The 23,495-nt window shown below is 42.0% G+C and overlaps 1 protein-coding gene across 1 annotated transcript in view; it reads right to left on the minus strand.

Moving 5' to 3' along the window:
- The window catches only part of arap2 (ArfGAP with RhoGAP domain, ankyrin repeat and PH domain 2), a 230,983-nt gene that overhangs the window by 17,336 nt on the left and 190,152 nt on the right, over positions 1–23,495 (minus strand). The window contains exons 23-26 of the mRNA XM_036958269.2: positions 16,165–16,312; positions 13,732–13,809; positions 6,960–7,034; positions 5,898–6,015 (exon numbers count right to left, since the gene is read on the minus strand). Coding sequence (XP_036814164.2) covers positions 5,898–6,015; positions 6,960–7,034; positions 13,732–13,809; positions 16,165–16,312 — 419 coding nt within the window. The remainder of the gene's footprint in view (positions 1–5,897; positions 6,016–6,959; positions 7,035–13,731; positions 13,810–16,164; positions 16,313–23,495) is intronic.

Here is a 23,495-nt window from a genome sequence, read left to right on the forward strand (position 1 = left end):
CTACATACACCGGTTCATTACTGAGATATTACTACATACACCGGTTAATTACTGAGATATTACTACATACACCGGTTAATTACTGAGATATTACTACATACACCGGTTAATTAATGAGATATTACTACTTACACCGGTTAATTACTGAGTTATTACTACTTACACCGGTTAATTACTGAGATTTTACTACTTACACTGGTTAATTAATGAGATATTACTGCATACACTGGTTCATTACTGAGATGCTACTACATACACCGGTTAATTACTGAGATATTACTGCATACACTACTTCATCACTGAGATATTACTACATACACTGGTTCATACCTGAGATATTACTGCATACACTAGTTCATAACTGAGATACTTCAACAGCCTAATCTTCTGATCATGAGGCCTTGAGATGAGGAAAATGTGACCTGAATGAGAACAGCCTTTGAAACAGTGTCCTGGGCGTCAAACACCCATCTCTCACTAATTGGATATACAGACAGATGACAGTTCAGTTAGGAGAAAAGATGGCACTGACAAAGATGGACACCTCTCTTCACGTTCTGAGGAAACTATGCTGTATTTTTTTTTTTATGGATTATTTCTTACATTGTTACCCCGGGAAATCTTAAGCCTTATTACATACAGCCGGGAGGAACTATTGGATATAAGAGCAACGTCAACTCACCAACATTACGACCAGGAATACGAATTTCCCGAAACGGATCCTCTGTTTTGGACCATCACCCAGGACAATGGATCTAATCCCAGAAGCCGACCCAAGACAACGGCACCGCAGAAGGGGCAGATGGAGCGGCCTCCTGATCAGGCTCCATAGACGTGCACATCACCCACCGCTCCCGAGTATACTACTCGCCAATGTCCAGTCTCATGACAAAAAGGTAGACGAAATTCGAGCAAGGGTTGCCTTCCAGATGGACATCAGAGATTGTAACATTCTCTGTTTCACAAAAACATGGCTCTCTCGGGAAGGCAACGGTTCAGCCACCGGGCTTCTCTATGCATTGCGCCAACAGAGATAAACATCTCTCTGGGAAGAGGGAGGGCAGGGGTGTATACCTCATGATTAACACCTCATGGTGTAATCATAACAACATACAGGAACTCAAGTCCTTCTGCTCACCTGACCAAGAATTCCTCACAATCAAATGCCGGACATATTACCTTCCAAGAGAATTCTAGTTAGTTATCGTCACAGCTGTGTACATTCCCCCTCAAGCAGACACCAAGATGGCACTAAAGGGACTTCACAGGACTTTATGTAAACTGGAAACCATATATCCTGAGGCTGCATTTATTTTAGCTGATTTGAGAAGGTTACCAAAATTCTATCGGCATATTGATTGCACTACGTGTAGGGGTAATAGTCTCGACCACTGCTACTCTAACTCCCTTTGGCAAATCCGACCACGACGCCATCTTGCTCCTACCGTCTTATAGGTAGAAACTGAAATAAGATGTACCAGTGACTAGAACCATTCAATACTGGTCTGACCAATCGGAATCCACGCATCAAGATTGTTTAGATCACGTGGACTGGAACATGTCGACCTATACGCTGACTGAGTGAATTTATAAGGAAGTGCATTGGAGATGTTGTACCCACTGTGACTATTAAAACCTACCCTAACCAGAAACCCTGGAATCACAGGTACAAAGTGGAATCGCAATTCAACGACTCAGACACGAGGCGTATGTGGCAGGGTCTAAAGGAAATCATGGACTACAAAAAGAAAACCAGCCATGTCACGGACACCGACATCACACTTCCAGACAAACTAAACACCTTCTTTTCCCGCTTTTAAGATAATAGAGTGCCACCGTCGCAGCCCGCTAACAAGAACTGCGCCCCCCCTCTCCTTCTCCGTGGCCGACGTGAGTAAATCATTGTTAAAACGTGTTAACCCTCGCAAGGCTGCTGGCCCAGACGGCATCCCTAGCCGTGTCCTCAGATCAAGCGCAGACAAGCTGGCTGGTGTGTTTACTGAGATATTCAATCTCTCCCTATCCCAGTTGAATGTCCCCATATGCTCCAAGATGGCCACTATTGTTCCTGTACCCAAAAGGCAAAGATAACTGAACTAAATTACTACCACCCCGTAATACTCTCTTCTGTCATCATGAAGTGCTTTGAGAGACTAGTCAAGGATCATATCACCTCCACAAATTCCCTGTCTTAAGCCAGTTAGGATCACCACTTTATTTTAAGAATGTGAAATGTCAGAATAATAGTAGAGAGAATTATTTATTTCAGCTTTTATTTCTTTCATCAGATTGCCAGTGGGTCAGAAATGTACATTCACTCAATTAGTATTTGCAAGCATTGTCTTTAAATTATTTACATTGGGTCAAACATTTCAGGTAGCCTTCCACAAGCTTCCCACAATAAGTTGGGTGAAATTTGGCACATTCTGACAGAGCTCTTTCTGACAAAGCACATTCTGACAGAGCTCCTGACAGAGCTGGTGTAACTGAGTCAGGTTTGAAGGCCTCCTTGCTCGCACACACATTTTTAATTCGGTCCACACATTTTCTATAGGATTGAGGTCAGGGCTTTGTGATGGCCACTCCAACACCTTGTTGTCCGTAAGCCATTTTGCCACAACTTTGGAAGTATGCTTGGGGTCATTGTCCATTTGGAAGACCCATTTGCGACCAAGCTTTAACTTCCTGACTGATGTCTTGAGATGTTGCTTCAATATATCCATGTCATTTTCTTACCTCATGAATCCATCTATTTTGTGAAGTGTACCATTCCCTCCTACCGCAAAGCACCCCCACAACATGGTGCTACCACCCCCGTGCTTCACGGTTGGGATGGTATTCTACGGCTTGCAAGCCTCCCCCTTTTTCCTCCAAACGTAACGATGGTCATTATGACAAAACAGTTCTATTTTTGTTTCATCAGACAAGAGGATATTTCTCCAAAAAGTATGATCTTTGTTCCCATGTGCAGTTGCAAACCGTAGTCTGACTAGGGTTGCCTAGAGGTTAGAGCGTTGGACTAGTAACCGAAAGGTTGCAAGTTCAAATCCCCGAGCTGACAAGATACAAATCTGTCGTTCTGCCCCTGAACAGGCAGTTAACCCACTGTTCCTAGGCCGTCATTGAAAATAAGAATTTGTTCTTAACTGACTTGCCTAGTAAAATAAAGGTAAAAAAAAATGGTGGTTTTGGAGCAGTGGCTTCTACCTTGCCGAGTGTCCTGCTATTTCAGGTTTTCAGGTTGCATTTTCAGTGGTCTTTCAGGTTTCACTGGGCGTAATTTCAGGTTATTTCGATATAGGACTCGTTTTACTGTGGATTTAGACACTTTTGTACCTGTTTCCTCCAGCATCTTCACAAGGTCATTTGCTGTTCTGGGATTGATTTACACCTTTCACACCAAAGTACGTTAATCTCTAGGAGAGAGAACACATCTCCTTCCTGAGCGATATGATGGCTGCGTGGTCCCATGGTGTTTATACTTGAGTACTATTGTTTGTACAGATGAATGTGGTACTTCAGGCATTTGGAAATTGCTCCCAAGGATGAACCAGACTTGTGGAGGTTTCTAGTTTTGGCTGATTTATTTGGATTTTCCCATGATGTCAAGCAAGGAGGCACTGAGTTTGAAGGTAGGCCTTGAAATACATCCACAGGTACACCTCCAATTGACTCAAATGATGTAAATTCGCCTATCAGAAGCTTCTAAAGCCATGACATCATTTTCTGGAATTTTCCAAGCTGTTTAAAGGCACAGTCAACTTAGTGTATGTAAACTTCTGACCCACTGGAATTGTGATACAGTGAAGTAATCTGTCTGTAAACAATTGTTGAAAAAATTACTTGTGCCTTGTACAAAGTAGACTTGCCAAAACTGTAGTTTGTTAACAAGAAATTTGTGGAGTGGTTGAAAAATGAGTTTTAATGACTCCAACCTAAGTGTATGTAAACTTCCAACTTCAACTGTAGCTCGGCTATTAGACAATTCTTTAGTAAAGGTTGAATAGTATATCGTTCAAGCTAATAGCCTATCCTGCTATGTTTGTGAAAAACTAATAATAATGATTTTTTCCCCTTCCCACATAAAAAAAAAATCCAATTGACAAAGTGTTTTTAGCCACAATCGGCACCAACCCCAATTAATACATTTGGGCACAGTCGTTAGCGTGCTGGACTTTGGGCAAGAATGTTCAGGGTTCGAAACCTGCTCCCTGCTTGCTATAATGCATGAGTTTGATACACCTGGTATTGAATATGGCTGAATTCTTTTTTTGCTAAATAGCGATTTTCGTAAATTAACTTTATGTCCAAAAAATATGCACAATGGTTTGTCTCTACATTAACTGACATATTCCTCCCAATTGTAATTTTTTTGCTTGACTCGTTATGACGTTATAACTACATACATTTGCTTCCCCGTAATGTTTTGTCAGCCAACTTCGCTGAAGTCATCAAACAACCTCTCACTCAACGTCAATAAAACTAAGGAGATGATCAACATCAAAGGGAGAGCAGTAGAAAAAATGGAAAGTTTTAAGTTCCTCGGCGTACACATCACCGACAAACTGAAATGTGTGGCACAACAGCACCTCTTCAACCTCAGGAGGCTGAAGAAATTTGGCTTGTCACCCAAAACCTTGACTAACTTTTACAGATCCACAATCGAGAGCATCCTGTCGGGCTGTATCACAACCTGGTATGGCAACTGCACCGCCGTCAACCGCAAGGCCCTCCAAAGGGTGGTGCGGTCTGCACAACACATCACTGGGGGCAAACTACCTGCCCATCATGACATCTATAGCACCAGATGTCACAAAAAGGCCAAAAAGATCATCAAGGACAACAACCACCCGAGCCACTGCCTGTTCACCCCGCTACCATCCAGAAGGCGAGGTCAGTACAGGTGCAACAAAGCAGAGACCGAGAGACTGAAAAACAGCTTCTATCTCAAGGCCATCAGACTGCTAAACAGCCATCACTAACTCAGAGAGGCTGCTGCCTACACGGAGACCCAATCACTAACTCAGAGAGGCTGCTGCCTACACGGAGACCCAATCACTAACTCAGAGAGGCTGCTGCCTACACGGAGACCCAATCACTAACTCAGAGAGGCTGCTGCCTACACGGAAACCCAATCACTAACTCAGAGAGGCTGCTGCCTACACGGAGACCCAATCACTAACTCAGAGAGGCTGCTGCCTACACGGAGACCCAATCACTAACTCAGAGAGGCTGCTGCCTACACGGAGACCCAATCACTAACTCAGAGAGGCTGCTGCCTACACGGAGAACCAATCACTAACTCAGAGAGGCTTCTGCCTACACGGAGACCCAATCACTGGCCACTTTAACAAATGGATCACTTTATACAGTGCCACTTTAAATAATGCTACTTTAATCATGTTTACATATCTAACATTTCCATCTACTTTATACCATCTATTGCACCTTGCCTATGCTGCTCGGCCATCACTCATCCATATATTTATACATACATATTCTCATTCACCCCCTTTAGATTAGTGTGTATCAGGTAGTTGTTGGGGAACTGTTTGATCACTTGTTAGATATTGTTGCACTCTCGGAACTAGAAGCGCAAGCATTTCGCTACACTCATATTAACATCTGCTAACCATGTGTATGTGACAAATACAATTTTATTTGGTTTGAAATGATTGAAAAAAATGGCGAGAGGAAATATGCAAAGACACTTCCCTTCTTCACAATATTATTTACAGCACTGTCTACATATTTACATATTTCATTTATCCAACCAATTAGTGAAACCAGATGTTTTTCTGACTTCAGAAACCTTCCCTCTGGAGACATGAAAGAAATGCTTCTATTGTATGTAGTGACCTTAATGACCAGTTGATCATCTCTTTGTTGTCACATACCCAGTTCTCCGTTCTCAATGACCTCGAACGTGGTCCAGAGGTCGACCGGGTTGGTGACCACGTTCCTCGTAACCAGCGTGGACTCTGCCAGCTCGTCTGACCTCATGGTAGGAGACAACTACCACAACATAACCACAAAGATGTTAGAGAGAGAGGAGAGGAAACAGTCACATCTTAGCAGGACTGGGTTCATTTCCATTGCAGACCAGTTAAATTCAACCCTGGAAGAAACAGGAAGTGAACTGAAATCACAGGACATTCTTAAAATGTCCATTAACTTGCTGAATTTAAATAGAACGACTGCAACCCTGCATGTTCGCTATCGCCATCAGATCATTAGGGAATGGAGGAAAGGTTGGGCATTTGTATCACGGTCAAAGATTTTCCATCACTTGCAATCTGGAAATGGAGAACACAGACGTCTTTGTTCGTGAAATAGACTGCACAGAAACTATTCTGTAATCATAGTGTAGAGGTGAACAGAAAGTAAAGAACAAGCATGACCCCCAAAGAGAAGAAAATAATTGTTAATGTGAGTCGTAAAAAAGTCCACTCTAACCCCCCCCCCTCCCCCTTTTCCACCCCACTGCTGTTCCACACCTGCTAAATAAATCCATTACCTGCAGCTTACCACTGCCTCTGATTAAACAGAATTACTCACACAATTATATCAGAAGTGTCTTTGATTAGCTAGCTTTTGATTTATTTCGGTGGCAGTAATCCTATCAGGTTTAACCACCAACGTCTTGGCCCTATTCTATCACGCCCTCCACTCCCACTCTCTCTCTCTATTCCCTCCATCCCATCAGCTCTGTACCTCTAACTCCCCCAGCCCCCGTCACACACCCCTCCACTCCCACACCTCTCTCTATTCCCTCCATCCCATCAGCTCTGTACCTCTAACTCCCCCAGACCCCGTTACACACCCCTCCACCTCCTTTCCTTCTACTCCCTTTATCCCTCATTCTCTCCATCCAACTTATACACTCCCCCTCTTGCTCACCCTTTACACACACACACACACACACACACACACACACACACACACACACACACCTTCACCTTGATTAAGCAGCAGTCCTCCGGCTCCCTCCTCTCCAGGTACACCTCAAAGATCAAGTCCCCGGCCGGAGAGAACTAAATAGAAGGAGAAAAAGAGGGAGAGAAAGAGAGAGCGAGAAACAGAGGAGAAAGGAAAAAACACAACATTCGGATTAATTGGCTTTTGTTCTGAATTCCCACCTCGGTGTGGCCTGAGCCTAAACAGAGGGAACCAAGGGAAGCATTAGACGATTTAAGGAGAGTGGTAGAGGTCGTATTCTGAGCTACAGGCAAAACTAAATATAGTGCTTTTAATTGATGCGATGTTTTGGCAAGCCAGAGGAAGTCAAAGAGGTGGAAAGTGGGGGGGGGGGGGGGGGGGGTAAGGGCTTCAAATGTAGTCAACATTTCGGCCAAACTTTATACTATCCCAATTAAGTGTTCAGTCTCTTAATCAGGGATGAATACTAACTTGAGCTAACTCTGACCTTTGATCCCGGATTTTGAGTCAATGGAATGTCTGTGTGGAAATCTGAAGCTTGTAGTAGATCAAGTAAATGATACTCCTCTTAGGATTTGGACATCATTTTAGATTTAACACGGGGACAAATGTATTTTTCAATCTGTGAGAATCCAGTCTGTTCGATACCATTGAGGTAACATACTGTATCAGGCCACATACAGAGTGTCTTAAAACACACGCAAGAGGCTTTGGAGAAGTCCTTGGGATCTCTCAATTTCCCCTTCTACCTCCGGCATTGTAAAACAACAGCAGAGAGGCCATTGGACACAAAGTGACATTGCATCAAGAGTCATATGACCTTATGTCTCTGTCCTTGTCCTCTGTTCTCTCTCTTCACAACAACAACAACAAAAAATACTTTTTAAGATCGGGTTATCATGAGCAAACCAACTTCTGAGACACAAGTGAAAAGTCTGCCTTCCATGAAACATTTCTTCTCAACTTTGAACTAAACAACCTATGATGTCTTCAACAACAGTACGCCAGAGAGAAAATATTGTAAACAAGCGGAATGTGAGAAGTTGTGGCATGAAGGTCATACGGAGAGGTCTTGGGAAAGACAAATGCCATGACAATGGCAGGGCAGCACAGGAAAAATAATAGGTTGGCCTATGACATGTCGTCATTATAACAGGTGTGTGTGTGTGTGTGTGTGTGTGTGCGTGTGTGTTTCTGTGTGCGTGCGTGCATATGAGTGCGTGCACGTGTTCCACACCGGTAGAGATTACAGCCCACAGACAAAAGAGATGTTCCATTAGCAGAACTAAGGAGAGGAAAGAGGAGACAAACACTGAAAAGAAGATGGTGGGAGCTGGTGCAGGGAATGACAAGAAGGATGGAGAGGGGGAGAACAGGAAGTAGAGAAGAATAAGGCCCGAGGGGGTGTGGTATAAGGCCAATACACCATGTCTAAGGGCTGTTCTTATGTGCGACGCAACACGGAGTACCAGGATACGCTCATTAACCGTGGTTATTGGCCATATACCAAAAACCCCTGAGATGCCTTAATGCTATTATAAACTGGTTACGCAACACAGAGTTCCTGGATAGAGCCAATCGCCATGGTATATTGGCCATACAGTACACCACAAACCCCTGAGTTGCCTTACATATTATAAACTGGTTAGCAACGTAATTTGAACAGTAAAAATATTTTGTTTTGGTCATACACATGGTATAGGGTCTGATATACCACGGGTGTCAGCCAATCAGCATTCAGGGCTAGAACGGACAGTTTATAATTACAATTATGCATGCTGATTGGCTAAAAGCCGTATAATCCGGTCCTTGAGTTCCCCCAACAGCACAGATTTGTGTTGTAGCCCCAACATACCCGATTCATTATTTGGGGCCTGATGATTAGTTGACAAGTTGAGTCCAGACAAAAGTGTTTGTCCGGGGTACTTGAGGACCGGAGTTGGGATCCACTGGCCTACAGTATGATGGCATTAGTCTTATGGGTATTTGCAATGCACCCCTTGACAATTTGCATCTGAAGCAGAGACAAGCTTAACTCACACACATTGTTTACATATTGTTCAGCTATATTCCCCCCCCCCCCCCCCCCTCAAAAAAACTGTAGGCCTATGGCAGACTTGGTATTACATGCCATTATCAGCTGCAAAATGGGTTCACATGGCTGATATCCTGACAAAATGGTAATAATCTAATAATACAACACAGAAACACAGACAAATTAGAGACAGATTCCCTTCCTCTCTTTATTGCAGGATCGTGACATGATTAATTAACATCGACACTAGTTCATCCTAAATAATAGTTAAGTTAACAATCAAAACAAGTTTAAACACTTAACTTCAAATAAATATGTAAAGGTTAGACATTTTAGTAACAAGTAGGCTGTGATTACTAAAACATTATTTCAGGTATAATAATGTTAACACACATGTTTCCCATGCCAATAAAACCCTTGAATTGAATTGAATTAATAAAATAAGTCTATACTGGTAATGTCCAACATCACTCCACCGATCCCTGATCTACTGAGTGAGAAAACTTCTGTTTCAGCCCAGTAACAGCATAATGAATTATTAACTAATTAGGTTTGATACATTGAATCAGGTGTATTAGTGCTGGGTTGGAACAGAAGCCTGCACTCCAGACAAGGGTTGGTCTGCTCCAGTTGTAATAGGAATATACATCGTGTGTGACTTTTAAACTGTATTTATGTTTATAAAATGTGCTAACATAGCTAGTTATACATAAACCATATGGTATACAAGGATGTACCCTTTTTCTCTTGGGACATTCATTAGGACTTCTTCATCTGAGGACAGGGTTTTACGGCTCTCTGTATCCGAGGAGAGGGTTTTACGGCTCTCTGTATCTGCGGACAGAGTTTTACGGCTCTCTGTATCTGCGGACAGGGTTTTACGGCTCTCTGTATCTGCGGACAGGGTTTTACGGCTCTCTGTATCTGCGGACAGGGTTTTACGGCTCTCTGTATCTGCGGACAGGGTTTTACGGCTCTCTGTATCTGCGGACAGGGTTTTACGGCTCTCTGTATCTGCGGACAGGGTTTTACGGCTCTCTGTATCTGAGGACAGGGTTTTACGGCTCTCTGTATCTGAGGACAGGGTTTTACGGCTCTCTGTATCTGAGGACAGGGTTTTACGGCTCTCTGTATCTGAGGACAGGGTTTTACGGCTCTCTGTATCCGCGGACAGGGTTTTACGGCTCTCTGTATCTGCGGACAGGGTTTTACGGCTCTCTGTATCTGCGGACAGGGTTTTACGGCTCTCTGTATCTGCGGACAGGGTTTTACGGCTCTCTGTATCCGCGGACAGGGTTTTACGGCTCTCTGTATCTGCGGACAGGGTTTTACGGCTCTCTGTATCTGCGGACAGGGTTTTACGGCTCTCTGTATCTGCGGACAGGGTTTTACGGCTCTCTGTATCTGCGGACAGGGTTTTACGGCTCTCTGTATCTGCGGACAGGGTTTTACGGCTCTCTGTATCTGCGGACAGGGTTTTACGGCTCTCTGTATCTGCGGACAGGGTTTTACGGCTCTCTGTATCTGCGGACAGGGTTTTACGGCTCTCTGTATCTGAGGACAGGGTTTTACGGCTCTCTGTATCTGCGGACAGGGTTTTACGGCTCTCTGTATCTGAGGACAGACAACAGGACAGACATCACAAAAGAAACAGGCCTCGTTATAATCAAGTTAGACAGCCCTGAATATTGTGTTGCTATATCTTTCTGTCCTCAGTTTTTACCTCGCTAGGGACTGGAACTGGAGACAGCTGGAAGTGCTAACGTTAGCTAAACCTTTCACACTCTTCCATTGCTGTTAGCTAGCTACCTAAATACAAATGTATTTGGAGTTACAATGATAAATATAATCAAGATAACTAACTAGCTAATATGAAGTTAGCAAGCTGGTGATATTTTATTTACATTGCTAGCTATACAGTACGTAAAGTTAGCTAGCCAACATTATGAGATCAGCTCTTTGGAGTTAGCCTGCACACTATGTTTCTGTAGAAAGCTAGCTAATAATATATCATTTTTGATCATTATCAAAATATATTTACTTGCTTGAATAGGTTCTTCCACGGCCTCCGTTTTCTGGCTCCCTAGAAAAACTAAATAATGGGCAATTTTCCAGAAGTTTCCGTAAAGTAAACTTGCTAGCTAGTTCAGTGGATGTTGATCACATTTCTACCGACAAAATGAACACATATCTAGTGGAAAATGTGTTAAATTATATAGATGATATGAAAGGGATAATCAACTCAGGGCTCCATGTGTTCATTAATAACGAATAGCCCCCTCGTTGATTATCACTTACTTATGCAGCTGGTTGAGACAGTACCACACATTAAACCACTTTCATCAACTGCACTGATAACTAAACAGTCCATGCGTGGCGGACATTTTGAAATGCTGAGTCTTGGCCCCCAGTTAAAGCACACTTCAGTTTGTCTTGACAACAATCACTCTCAGCTGTGGAAACGATTGGGGAAGAGAAAGGTTTAGAGGTGTTTCTATGCATCATGGTACTTATTCCTCCCTCTCCACCGGAAACGAGAAGTTCACAGTAGATTTAAGTAAAGGATAAGTACACAGGTCCCATGTGGCTCAGTTGGTAGAGCATGGCGCGTTCAACACCAGGGATGTGGGTTTGAGTCCCACGGAGGAACATATGTACTCACTTCTGTAAGTCGCTCTGCATAAGAGCATCTGCTAAATGACTAAAATGTACAGTGTATCATAACGAATAGGCAGAGTTTACCCGTAGAAATAAGAATGAATAGAAAGGGTGTTTCATAATGGATGGACTGGCAGCCATTTTGAGTGTACCGATGCCAGGAAGTAAAAGCAGGTGTGCTGTGATTCGTTGAGTCAACAATTTTTATGAGCCACATCAGTTAGAACAATTTGAGTGAACATTCTACATTACCATGGCAATCCAGCCTCAGTTGAATGAACATTCTACATTACCATGGCAATCCAGCCTCAGTTGAATGAGCATTCTACATTATCATGGCAATCCAGCTTCAGTTGAATGAACATTCTACATTACCATGGCAATCCAGCCTCAGCTGAATGAACATTCTACATGATCATGGCAATCCAGCCTCAGTTGAATGAACATTCTACATTATCATGGTAATCCAGCCTCAGTTGGTAGAACATTCTACATTATCTTGGTAATCCAGCCTCCGTTGAATGAATATTCTACATTACCATGGCAATCCAGCCTCAGTTGAATGAACATTCTACATTACCATGGCAATTCAGTCTCAGTTGAATGAAACCTCTACATTACCATGGTAATCCAGCCTCATTTGAATGAACATTCTACATTATCATGGCAATCCAGCTTCAGTTGAATGAACATTCTACATTACCATGGCAATCCAGCCTCAGCTGAATGAACATTCTACATGATCATGGCAATCCAGCCTCAGTTGAATGAACATTCTACATTATCATGGTAATCCAGCCTCAGTTGGTAGAACATTCTACATTATCTTGGTAATCCAGCCTCAGTTGAATGAATATTCTACATTACCATGGAAATTCAGTCTCAGTTGAATGAAACCTCTACATTACCATGGTAATCCAACCTCAGTTGAATGAACATTCCGCATTACCATGGCAATCCAGCCTCAGTTGGTAGAACATTCTACATTACCATGGCAATCCAGCCTCAGTTGAATGAACATTCTACATTATCATCGCAATCGAGCCTCAGTTGATAGAACATTCCAAAATACCTTGGCAATTATTGCGTCACAATACCAGGCAGCCATAGGGAGTGTGGCCAGTTCACCAGTAAAATTGGCAGTAAAAATATGCCTGCCCACCTTGAGTTAACTCAGCCAGAGACGAGAGAACGAGGGAGGAAAGAAAACAAAGAGGGTTGTTTTGCTGGCGCCCTCACTCGAACTTAAAGTGCTTTCTGACGCATGAAGTCGAGGAGAAAATAACGGAAAGAAAAGAGAGGCAGGGGAAAAACAAAGGACAGCGCTCCATCCTAGTGGGTGTGTTTGTGTGTGTACCCTCCACTCTAAGAGCTAACTCAACAGCCTGAGCTAACAGGTGCTAGGCTAGGCACTAGGCTAATCACGCTGCTGCACAGCAAGCCACTAACAATGAACACCACCACATGGTAGAGCTAGCCTTAACTTCCTCGCCCTCCCTGAGAGAACCAGTCTTTCCTAAAAGCTTTAAATTGAATATCTGACACGTCTATTTTCCTCTGGTCTCTCAATCCTGTTACCAGGTTACTAAAAACCTCCACTTTTAGTACGAGACATTTGTCTAGCTCTCTTGTGTTTTTGGGGGGCAATTTTCCCGAGAATAGCGTTAACCTTTTAGTTCAATTGGCCAGATTCATTCTGACAGCCTCTGGAAACCAACTTAAAGGAGGGAAGAAAATAAAATAAAAACACTTTCAACTCTTTGTTCAACCACTTTTCAACGTCAGCAGGCAGCATAAGGTTTGAAGATTAATTTGTTTACCAGGCTATCTGAACAAATAGTTTCCTGCAGCACATGCGTCCAGGCATAAAGTAGCCGACAGTTATAATGGTGAACAAGCATACAAACCCTCTCATTGCCCTCTGACTCCGTCCAAACAACACCCTCCCTCCCTCAATCATTGCATAACAGGAAGACAGTTCAAATGCATTTCTGACCTTAGAGCTCAGCTTACACACATGCAAACACAAACACACACACACACACAGCGGTCCAGAGGTCTGATTGTGTTTGTCAGTGGAGCTAAACAGGTTGACTTACTGTGGTGTCTTTCTTGTCGTTCCATCGTGTGATGAAACTGTTCTCACTCTCCATCTGCTTGAGTTGGTCCTCGTTGACCTGGTAACACACACACACACACACACACACACACACAGGTAAATACATCAACCCTGTCCACATGAAGAAACACAGATATTCTGTACATAATATCTGTGGTAGCCTAGTGGTTAGAGCGTTGGGCCAGTAACCGAAAGGTTGCTAGATCGATATCCCTGAGCTGACAAGGTAAAAATCTGTCGTTCTGCCTCTGAACAAGGCAGTTAACCCACTGTTCCTAGGCAGTCATTGTAAATAAGAATTTGTTCTTAACTGACTTGCCTAGTTAAATAAAGGTTAAATAAAAAAAATCATAAATAAGAGGACATATATAACATTTTGGGTAAAAATAGAAATTCCCTTTAATTATATAGAACAACACAATGTGGAATTATAGTTGTGTCCAGTAACTTTAATTTAAGTTAAAAGGAAAGACCTATAGTGATGGGAAGTTTAGGAAGTTCAATTGGATTGTTCAGCGGGTGGGTTTATTATCAGCTGAATAAATGACTCCAGTAGCCCATCGCTATAGTTTGTTCCTTTTAGCTTAAATTAAAGTTACTGGACACAACTGTAATTCCACATTGTGTGGTTTCAAAGCGTCAAAGCGAGGTAGAGAAAATTATACTTTTTACTCTAACCCCCCCCCCCCCATCCCCCATCACTTTCAGAGAACAATTTGCTTTGTCAGGGCTATGCATTGCAATGAAGACTGGAGAGAGAGAAAAGACATACACACAAATGTGAACACACACACACACACACACACACACAGTGTGTTGGGGTCTGATAAAAAGCCCACATCCACAGCATTCCACCACATAATGGCATTCCTAATTAGCCTGAACATCTCACTCATTTTATGCCACGGTGATGGTGTGTGTATTCACTGAGATTGGGTCCTCATTGGTTCAGCTTAATGGGTATTTGTCATGCGAACAACAGCAGCATTCCAACCTGATTAAGAGGGAATGGAAGGATGAATGAGAGGATGAATGGAGGGATGAATGGAGAGAACAGTCCTCCTCTAGGTGGGAAAAAGAGAGGGAGCCAGGCGTTCCCGGAATAATTACTGTGACACTAATAACGCTCTGAAACTTAAATCTCACTGTTTTAAGTTTCAGACACTCGCTGTTTTAAGTTTCAGAAAATCAGTTTTAAGTTTCAGACACTCACTGGTTTAAGTTTCAGACACTCGCTGTTTTAAGTTTCACACACTCACTGTTTTAAGTTTCAGACACTCACTGTTTTAAGTTTCAGACACTCACTGTTTTAAGTTTCAGACACTCACGATTTTAAGTTTCAGAAACTCACTGTTTTAGGTTTTAAGTTTCAGACACTCACTGTTTTAAGTTTCAGACACTCACTGTTTTAAGTTTCAAACACTCACTGTTTAAAGTTTCAGAAACTCACTGTTTTAAGTTTCAGACACTCACTGGTTTAAGTTTCAGACACTCACTGTTTTAAGTTTCAGACACTCACTGTTTTAAGTTTCCGACACTCCAAACCGAGGGACATAGAAGCCAAAATCCCCAATTAAATGCTTCCATTTCAACAATTTTTCTAAGTTACATTTCATATATGGAAATCAGTCAATAGAAATCAATGAATTAGGCCCTAATCTATTGATTTCACATGAGCACTGCCATGGGTGGGCCTGGGAGGGCATAGGTCCACCCACTTGCTAGCAAGGCCCACCCACTGGGAGCCAGGCCCAGCCAATCAGAATGAGTTTTTCCCCACAAAAGAGCTTTATTACTGACAGAAATACCCCTCAGTTTCATCAGCTTTCTTGGTGGCTGGTATCAGACGATCCGTCAGGTGTAGAAGCCGAATGTGGAGGTCCTGGGATGGCGTCGTTACACGTGGTCTCCGGTTATAAGGCTGGTTAGAGGTACTGCCAAATTCTTTAAAAGGTCGTTGGGAGGCGGCTTATGGTAGAAAAATTAACAAATTCTCTTGCAACAGCTCTAATGGACATTACTGCAGTCAGCAGGCCAATTACACGCTTGTATAACTGAACTTGAGACATCTGTGGTGTTGTGTTGTGTGACAAAACTGCACCTTTTAGAGTTGCCTTTTATTGTGCCCAGCAGAAGGTGCACCTATGTAATGATCCTGCATTTTAATCAGCTTCTTGATATGCCACATCTGTCAGGTGGATGGATTATCTTGGCAAAGTAGAGATGCTCACTAACAGAGATGTAAACACATTTGTGCACAATTTGAGAGATACATAATTATGTTTGTTCATATAGAAAATGTATGGGATCTTTTATTTCAGCTCATGAAAACATGGGACCAACGCTTTACATGTTGCGTTTATATATTATTTTGGGGTCAGTATATATGACAGGTAGAGAGATAAAACCTTACCCCAAAAAGTTGTACATAGTTGGTGATGAGGTCTTGGACCACGCTGATCTCTGGTGTGGTTTGTCCCTCGGTTTGGAAGAGACAGGAGGAGAACACACAGGCCAAGTCTCTGGCCTGCATCTGGTTGATATGGGAGCACCTCTGGACCCTACACAGTATAGAGATACAGGAGAACACACTGATAAACACACATGGAGGTGACATAGACTCATACACATACTGTAAGTACAGTACATAAACCCACAAATGCTTAAATACACACACAGGAACAGTCACACACACACACACACACACACACACACCTAAAATTATAGCTACACACAATATCCCCCTCGTACAACAACCAAACTGTGTACACACTCCCTGGTCAACAGCATGAGCATGTGTGCCGGGAACTAGAGGTAAGAACTGGAGGAGATGTTAAACTAGGCCACAGTACAGGTAATAACTGTAGGAGATGTTAAACTAGGCCACAGTCTAGGTAATAACTGTAGGAGATGTTAAACTAGGCCACAGTCCAGGTAATGACTGTAGGACATGTTAAACTAGGCCACAGTCCAGGTAATGACTGTAGGAGATGTTAAACTAGGCCACAGTCTAGATAAGAACTGTAGGAGATGTTAAACTAGGCCACAGTCTAGATAAGAACTGTAGGAGATGATAAACTAGGCCACAGTCCAGGTAATGACTGTAGGAGATGTTAAACTAGGCCACAGTCTAGATAAGAACTGTAGGAGATGATAAACTAGGCCACAGTCCAGGTAATAACTATAGGAGATGTTAAACTAGGCCACAGTCCAGGTAATGACTGTAGGAGATGTTAAACTAGGCCACAGTCCAGGTAATGACTGTAGGAGATGTTAAACTAGGCCACAGTCCAGGTAATGACTGTAGGAGATGTTAAACTAGGACACAGTCCAGGTAATAACTATAGGAGATGTTAAACTAGGCCACAGTCCAGGTAATGACTGTAGGACATGTTAAACTAGGCCACAGTCCAGGTAATGACTGTAGGAGATGTTAAACTAGGCCACAGTCTAGATAAGAACTGTAGGAGATGTTAAACTAGGCCACAGTCTAGATAAGAACTGTAGGAGATGATAAACTAGGCCACAGTCCAGGTAATGACTGTAGGAGATGTTAAACTAGGCCACAGTCTAGATAAGAACTGTAGGAGATGATAAACTAGGCCACAGTCCAGGTAATAACTATAGGAGATGTTAAACTAGGCCACAGTCCAGGTAATGACTGTAGGAGATGTTAAACTAGGCCACAGTCCAGGTAATGACTGTAGGAGATGTTAAACTAGGCCACAGTCCAGGTAATGACTGTAGGAGATGTTAAACTAGGACACAGTCCAGGTAATAACTATAGGAGATGTTAAACTAGGCCACAGTCCAGGTAATGACTGTAGGATATGTTGAACTAGGCCACAGTCCAGGTAATAACTGTAGGATATGTTAAACTAGGCCACAGTCCAGGTAATAACTGTAGGAGATGTTAAACTAGGCCACCGTCCAGGTAATAACTATAGGACATGTTAAACTAGGCCACAGTCCAGGTAATAACTATAGGAGATGTTAAACTAGGCCACAGTCCAGGTAATGACTGTAGGATATGTTGAACTAGGCCACAGTCCAGGTAATGACTGTAGGATATGTTGAACTAGGCCACAGTCCAGGTAATGACTGTAGGAGATGTTAAACTAGGCCACAGTCCAGGTAATAACTATATGAGATGTTAAACTAGGCCACAGTCCAGGTAATAACTATAGGAGATGTTAAACTAGGCCACAGTCCAGGTAATAACTATAGGAGATGTTAAACTAGGCCACAGTCCAGGTAATAACTATAGGAGATGTTAAACTAGGCCACATAACTGTAGGATATGTTAAACTAGGCCACAGTCCAGGTAATGACTGTAGGACATGTTAAACTAGGCCACAGTCCAGGTAATGACTGTAGGACATGTTAAACTAGGCCACAGTCCAGGTAATAACTATAGGAGATGTTAAACTAGGCCACAGTCCAGGTAATGACTGTAGGACATGTTAAACTAGGCCACAGTCCAGGTAATAACTATAGGAGATGTTAAACTAGGCCACAGTCCAGGTAATGACTGTAGGACATGTTAAACTAGGCCACAGTCCAGGTAATAACTATAGGAGATGTTAAACTAGGCCACAGTCCAGGTAATGACTGTAGGACATGTTAAACTAGGCCACAGTCCAGGTAATAACTATAGGAGATGTTAAACTAGGCCACAGTCCAGGTAATAACTATAGGAGATGTTAAACTAGGCCACAGTCCAGGTAATAACTGTAGGAGATGTTAAACTAGGCCACAGTCCAGGTAATAACTGTAGGAGATGTTAAACTAGGCCCCAGTCCAGGTAATGACTGTAGGACATGTTAAACTAGGCCACAGTCCAGGTAATAACTATAGGAGATGTTAAACTAGGCCACAGTCCAGGTAATAACTGTAGGAGATGTTAAACTAGGCCACAGTCCAGGTAATGACTGTAGGACATGTTAAACTAGGCCACAGTCCAGGTAATGACTGTAGGACATGTTAAACTAGGCCACAGTCCAGGTAATAACTGTAGGACATGTTAAACTAGGCCACAGTCCAGGTAATGACTGTAGGACATGTTAAACTAGGCCACAGTCCAGGTAATGACTGTAGGACATGTTAAACTAGGCCACAGTCCAGGTAATAACTGTAGGATATGTTAAACTAGGCCACAGTCCAGGTAATAACTGTAGGATATGTTAAACTAGGCCACAGTCCAGGTAATAACTGTAGGATATGTTAAACTAGGCCACAGTCCAGGTAATAACTATAGGACATGTTAAACTAGGCCACAGTCCAGGTAATGACTGTAGGACATGTTAAACTAGGCCACAGTCCAGGTAATGACTGTAGGACATGTTAAACTAGGCCACAGTCCAGGTAATGACTGTAGGACATGTTAAACTAGGCCACAGTCCAGGTAATAACTATAGGAGATGTTAAACTAGGCCACAGTCCAGGTAATAACTGTAGGATATGTTAAACTAGGCCACAGTCCAGGTAATAACTGTAGGATATGTTAAACTAGGCCACAGTCCAGGTAATGACTGTAGGATATGTTGAACTAGGCCACAGTCCAGGTAATGACTGTAGGACATGTTAAACTAGGCCACAGTCCAGGTAATGACTGTAGGACATATTAAACTAGGCCACAGTCCAGGTAATAACTATAGGATATGTTGAACTAGGCCACAGTCCAGGTAATGACTGTAGGATATGTTGAACTAGGCCACAGTCCAGGTAATAACTATAGGAGATGTTAAACTAGGCCACAGTTCAAATTCCAGCAAAATCCCCAATTAAGTATTTTTTATTTCATTGCACCTTTATTTTGACAGGGAGACATGCAGAGAACAATGTCTCTTTTAGAAATGATGATGCCTGTACACACCTAAAAACACATCAATATACACTATACACATCAATATACACTATACACATCAATATACACTATACACATCAATATACACATCAATATACACTATACACATCAATATACACTATACACATCAATATACACATCAATATACACTATACACATCAATATACACTATACACATCAATATACACTATACACATCAATATACACATCAATATACACTATACACATCAATATACACTTTACACATCAATATACACTATACACTATACACATCAATATACACTATACACATCAATATACACTATACACATCAATATACACTATACACTATACACATCAATATACACTATACACATCAATATACACTATACGCATCAATATACACTATACACATCAATATACACTATACACATCAATATACACTATACGCATCAATATACACTATACGCATCAATATACACTATACACATCAATATACACTTTACACATCAATATACACTATACACATCAATATACACTTTACACATCAATACACGGAAATCAAAACACAAGCATGGAAAACAAACACATTTGTCAGTAAAAAGGTCCTCAATCAGCCTTTTGAATTGGCCCTCGAGGCACCACATTGTAGAGAGCCTCGGAGATTACTCCACAAGTAAGGTGCACAAAACCTAAAAGCAGATTGACCTAACTCAGTGGAGACGGAAGAGATATCCAGAGTTAGCCATCCCTCAGACTGGGTCTGGTATCTCGTACATCTGTAGGTTAACAATGAGAAGGTACGGTGGAAATCTTCTCCAAACTATCTGCCCATTACCATAATAGTCAGATTAATAATCCAATCAATAATCCAATCAATACACTGTGGCTTTGGAGCAGAACAGCAGCGCTGTAAGCATCAGTGTGCAAGACCTCATCAGGCCAGACAAGTAGTAGAAGTGAATTATAAGTATTTACAGTATCTAACAGGAGCAGAAATATGATGTATCTACTGCATGTCCATATCTACTTTACTAGAAGGGTGGAATTGTGGGAGAATGTGTTCTAGACTAGTTCTCAGGGTTATTTTATTTTGGGATTTAACCCTATCTGGTAAAACATGGGACATGAGAGTCTGCAAAAAAACATCTACATGAACCATTTTTATTTTTATTTTTTTAACTGTAGTGGGCTATGGGTAAATGAAGTGGCTTCTGCAGAGCAAGGGATTGTGGGTTAGAAGTGTCAATAAGAACAGGTGGCATCGCTATGCCGGTGTGCACAAGTCTGTGTGGTTGTCTCACTTACCACCCACACACAGTTCTCTGTGTGTGTGTGTGTGTCTGTGTGTGTGTGTCTGTGTGTGTGTGTCTGTATGTGTGTGTGTGTGTGTGTGTGTGTGTGTGTGTGTGTGTGTGTGTGTGTGTCATGTAACTGTCTTTTATTCCACCACATAATGGCGTATGGAATTCAGACGATTTTTATATTATGATATTCAGACTATATACAGTATATATATATATTACAACATTCAGACAAACATATATAGAGTGCCTTGCGAAAGTATTCGGCCCCCTTGAACTTTGCGACCTTTTGCCACATTTCAGGCTTCAAACATAAAGATATAAAACTGTATTTTTTTGTGAAGAATCAACAACAAGTGGGACACAATCATGAAGTGGAACGACATCTATAGGATATTTCAAACTTTTTTAACAAATCAAAAACTGAAAAATTGGGCGTGCAAAATTATTCAGCCCCCTTAAGTTAATACTTTGTAGCGCCACCTTTTGCTGCGATTACAGCTGTAAGTCGCTTGGGGTATGTCTCTATCAGTTTTGCACATCGAGAGACTGAATTTTTTTCCCATTCCTCCTTGCAAAACAGCTCGAGCTCAGTGAGGTTGGATGGAGAGCATTTGTGAACAGCAGTTTTCAGTTCTTTCCACAGATTCTCGATTGGATTCAGGTCTGGACTTTGACTTGGCCATTCTAACACCTGGATATGTTTATTTTTGAACCATTCCATTGTAGATTTTGCTTTATGTTTTGGATTATTGTCTTGTTGGAAGACAAATCTCCGTCCCAGTCTCAGGTCTTTTGCAGACTACATCAGGTTTTCTTCCAGAATGGTCCTGTATTTGGCTCCATCCATCTTCCCATTAATTTTAACCATCTTCCCTGTCCCTGCTGAAGAAAAGCAGGCCCAAACCATGATGCTGCCACCACCATGTTTGACAGTGGGGATGGTGTGTTCAGCTGTGTTGCTTTTACGCCAAACATAACGTTTTGCATTGTTGCCAAAAAGTTCAATTTTGGTTTCATCTGACCAGAGCACCTTCTTCCACATGTTTGGTGTGTCTCCCAGGTGGCTTGTGGCAAAGTTTAAACAACACTTTTTCTGGATATCTTTAAGAAATGGCTTTCTTCTTGCCACTCTTCCATAAAGTCCAGATTTGTGCAATATACGACTGATTGTTGTCCTATGGACAGAGTCTCCCACCTCAGCTGTAGATCTCTGCAGTTCATCCAGAGTGATCATGGGCCTCTTGGCTGCATCTCTGATCAGTCTTCTCCTTGTATGAGCTGAAAGTTTAGAGGGATGGCCAGGTCTTGGTAGATTTGCAGTGGTCTGATACTCCTTCCATTTCAATATTATCGCTTGCACAGTGCTCCCTGGGATGTTTAAAGCTTGGGAAATATTTTTGTATCCAAATCCGGCTTTAAACTTCTTCACAACAGTATCTCGGACCTGCCTGGTGTGTTCCTTGTTCTTCATGATGCTCTCTGCGCTTTTAACGGACCTCTGAGACTATCACAGTGCAGGTGCATTTATACGGAGACTTGATTACACACAGGTGGATTGTATTTATCATCATTAGTCATTTAGGTCAACATTGGATCATTCAGAGATCCTCACTGAACTTCTGGAGAGAGTTTGCTGCACTGAAAGTAAAGGGGCCGAATAATTTTGCACGCCCAATTTTTCAGTTTTTGATTTGTTAAAAAAGCTTGAAATATCCAATAAATGTCGTTCCACTTCATGATTGTGTCCCACTTGTTGTTGATTCTTCACAAAAAAATACAGTTTTATATCTTTATGTTTGAAGCCTGAAATGTGGCAAAAGGTCGCAAAGTTCAAGGGGGCCGAATACTTTCGCAAGGCACTGTATATATATATATAGATATATATATATATATACAGCTGAAGTTGGAAGTTTACATACACCTTAGCCAAATACATTTAAACTCAGTTTTCACAATTCCTAACATTTAATCCTAGTAAAAATTCCCTGTCTTAGGTCAGTTAGGATCAACACTTTATTTTAAGAATGTGAAATGTCAGAATAATAGTAGAGAGAATGATTTATCTCAGATTTTTATTTCTTTCATCACATTCCCAGTGGGTCAGAAGTTTACAAACACTCAATTAGTATTTGGTAGCATTGCCTTTAAATTGTTTAACTTGGGTCAAACGTTTCAGGTAGCCTTCCACAAGCTTCCCACATTAAGTTGGGTAAATTGTGGCCCATTCCTCCTGACAGAGCTGGTGTAACTGAGTCATGTTTGTAGAACTCCTTGCTCACACACACACTTTTTCAGTTCTGCCCACACATTTTCTATGGGATTGAGGTCAGGACGTTGTGATGACCACTCCAATACCTTGACTTTGTTGTCCTTATGCCATTTTGCCACAACTTTGGAAGTATGCTTGGGGTCATTGTCCATTTGGAAGACCCATTTGCAACCAAGCTTTAACATCCTGACTGATGTCTTGAGATGTTGCTTCAATATAACCACGTAATTTTCTATCCACATGATGCCATCTATTTTGTGAAGTGCACCAGTCCCTCCTGCAGCAAAGCACCTCCACAACATGATGCTGCCACGGTGGGATGA

The sequence above is a fragment of the Oncorhynchus mykiss genome, chromosome 21 (assembly GCF_057628025.1).
Source record: "Oncorhynchus mykiss isolate SJ-2025 chromosome 21, ASM5762802v1, whole genome shotgun sequence".
NCBI lineage: Eukaryota > Metazoa > Chordata > Actinopteri > Salmoniformes > Salmonidae > Oncorhynchus > Oncorhynchus mykiss.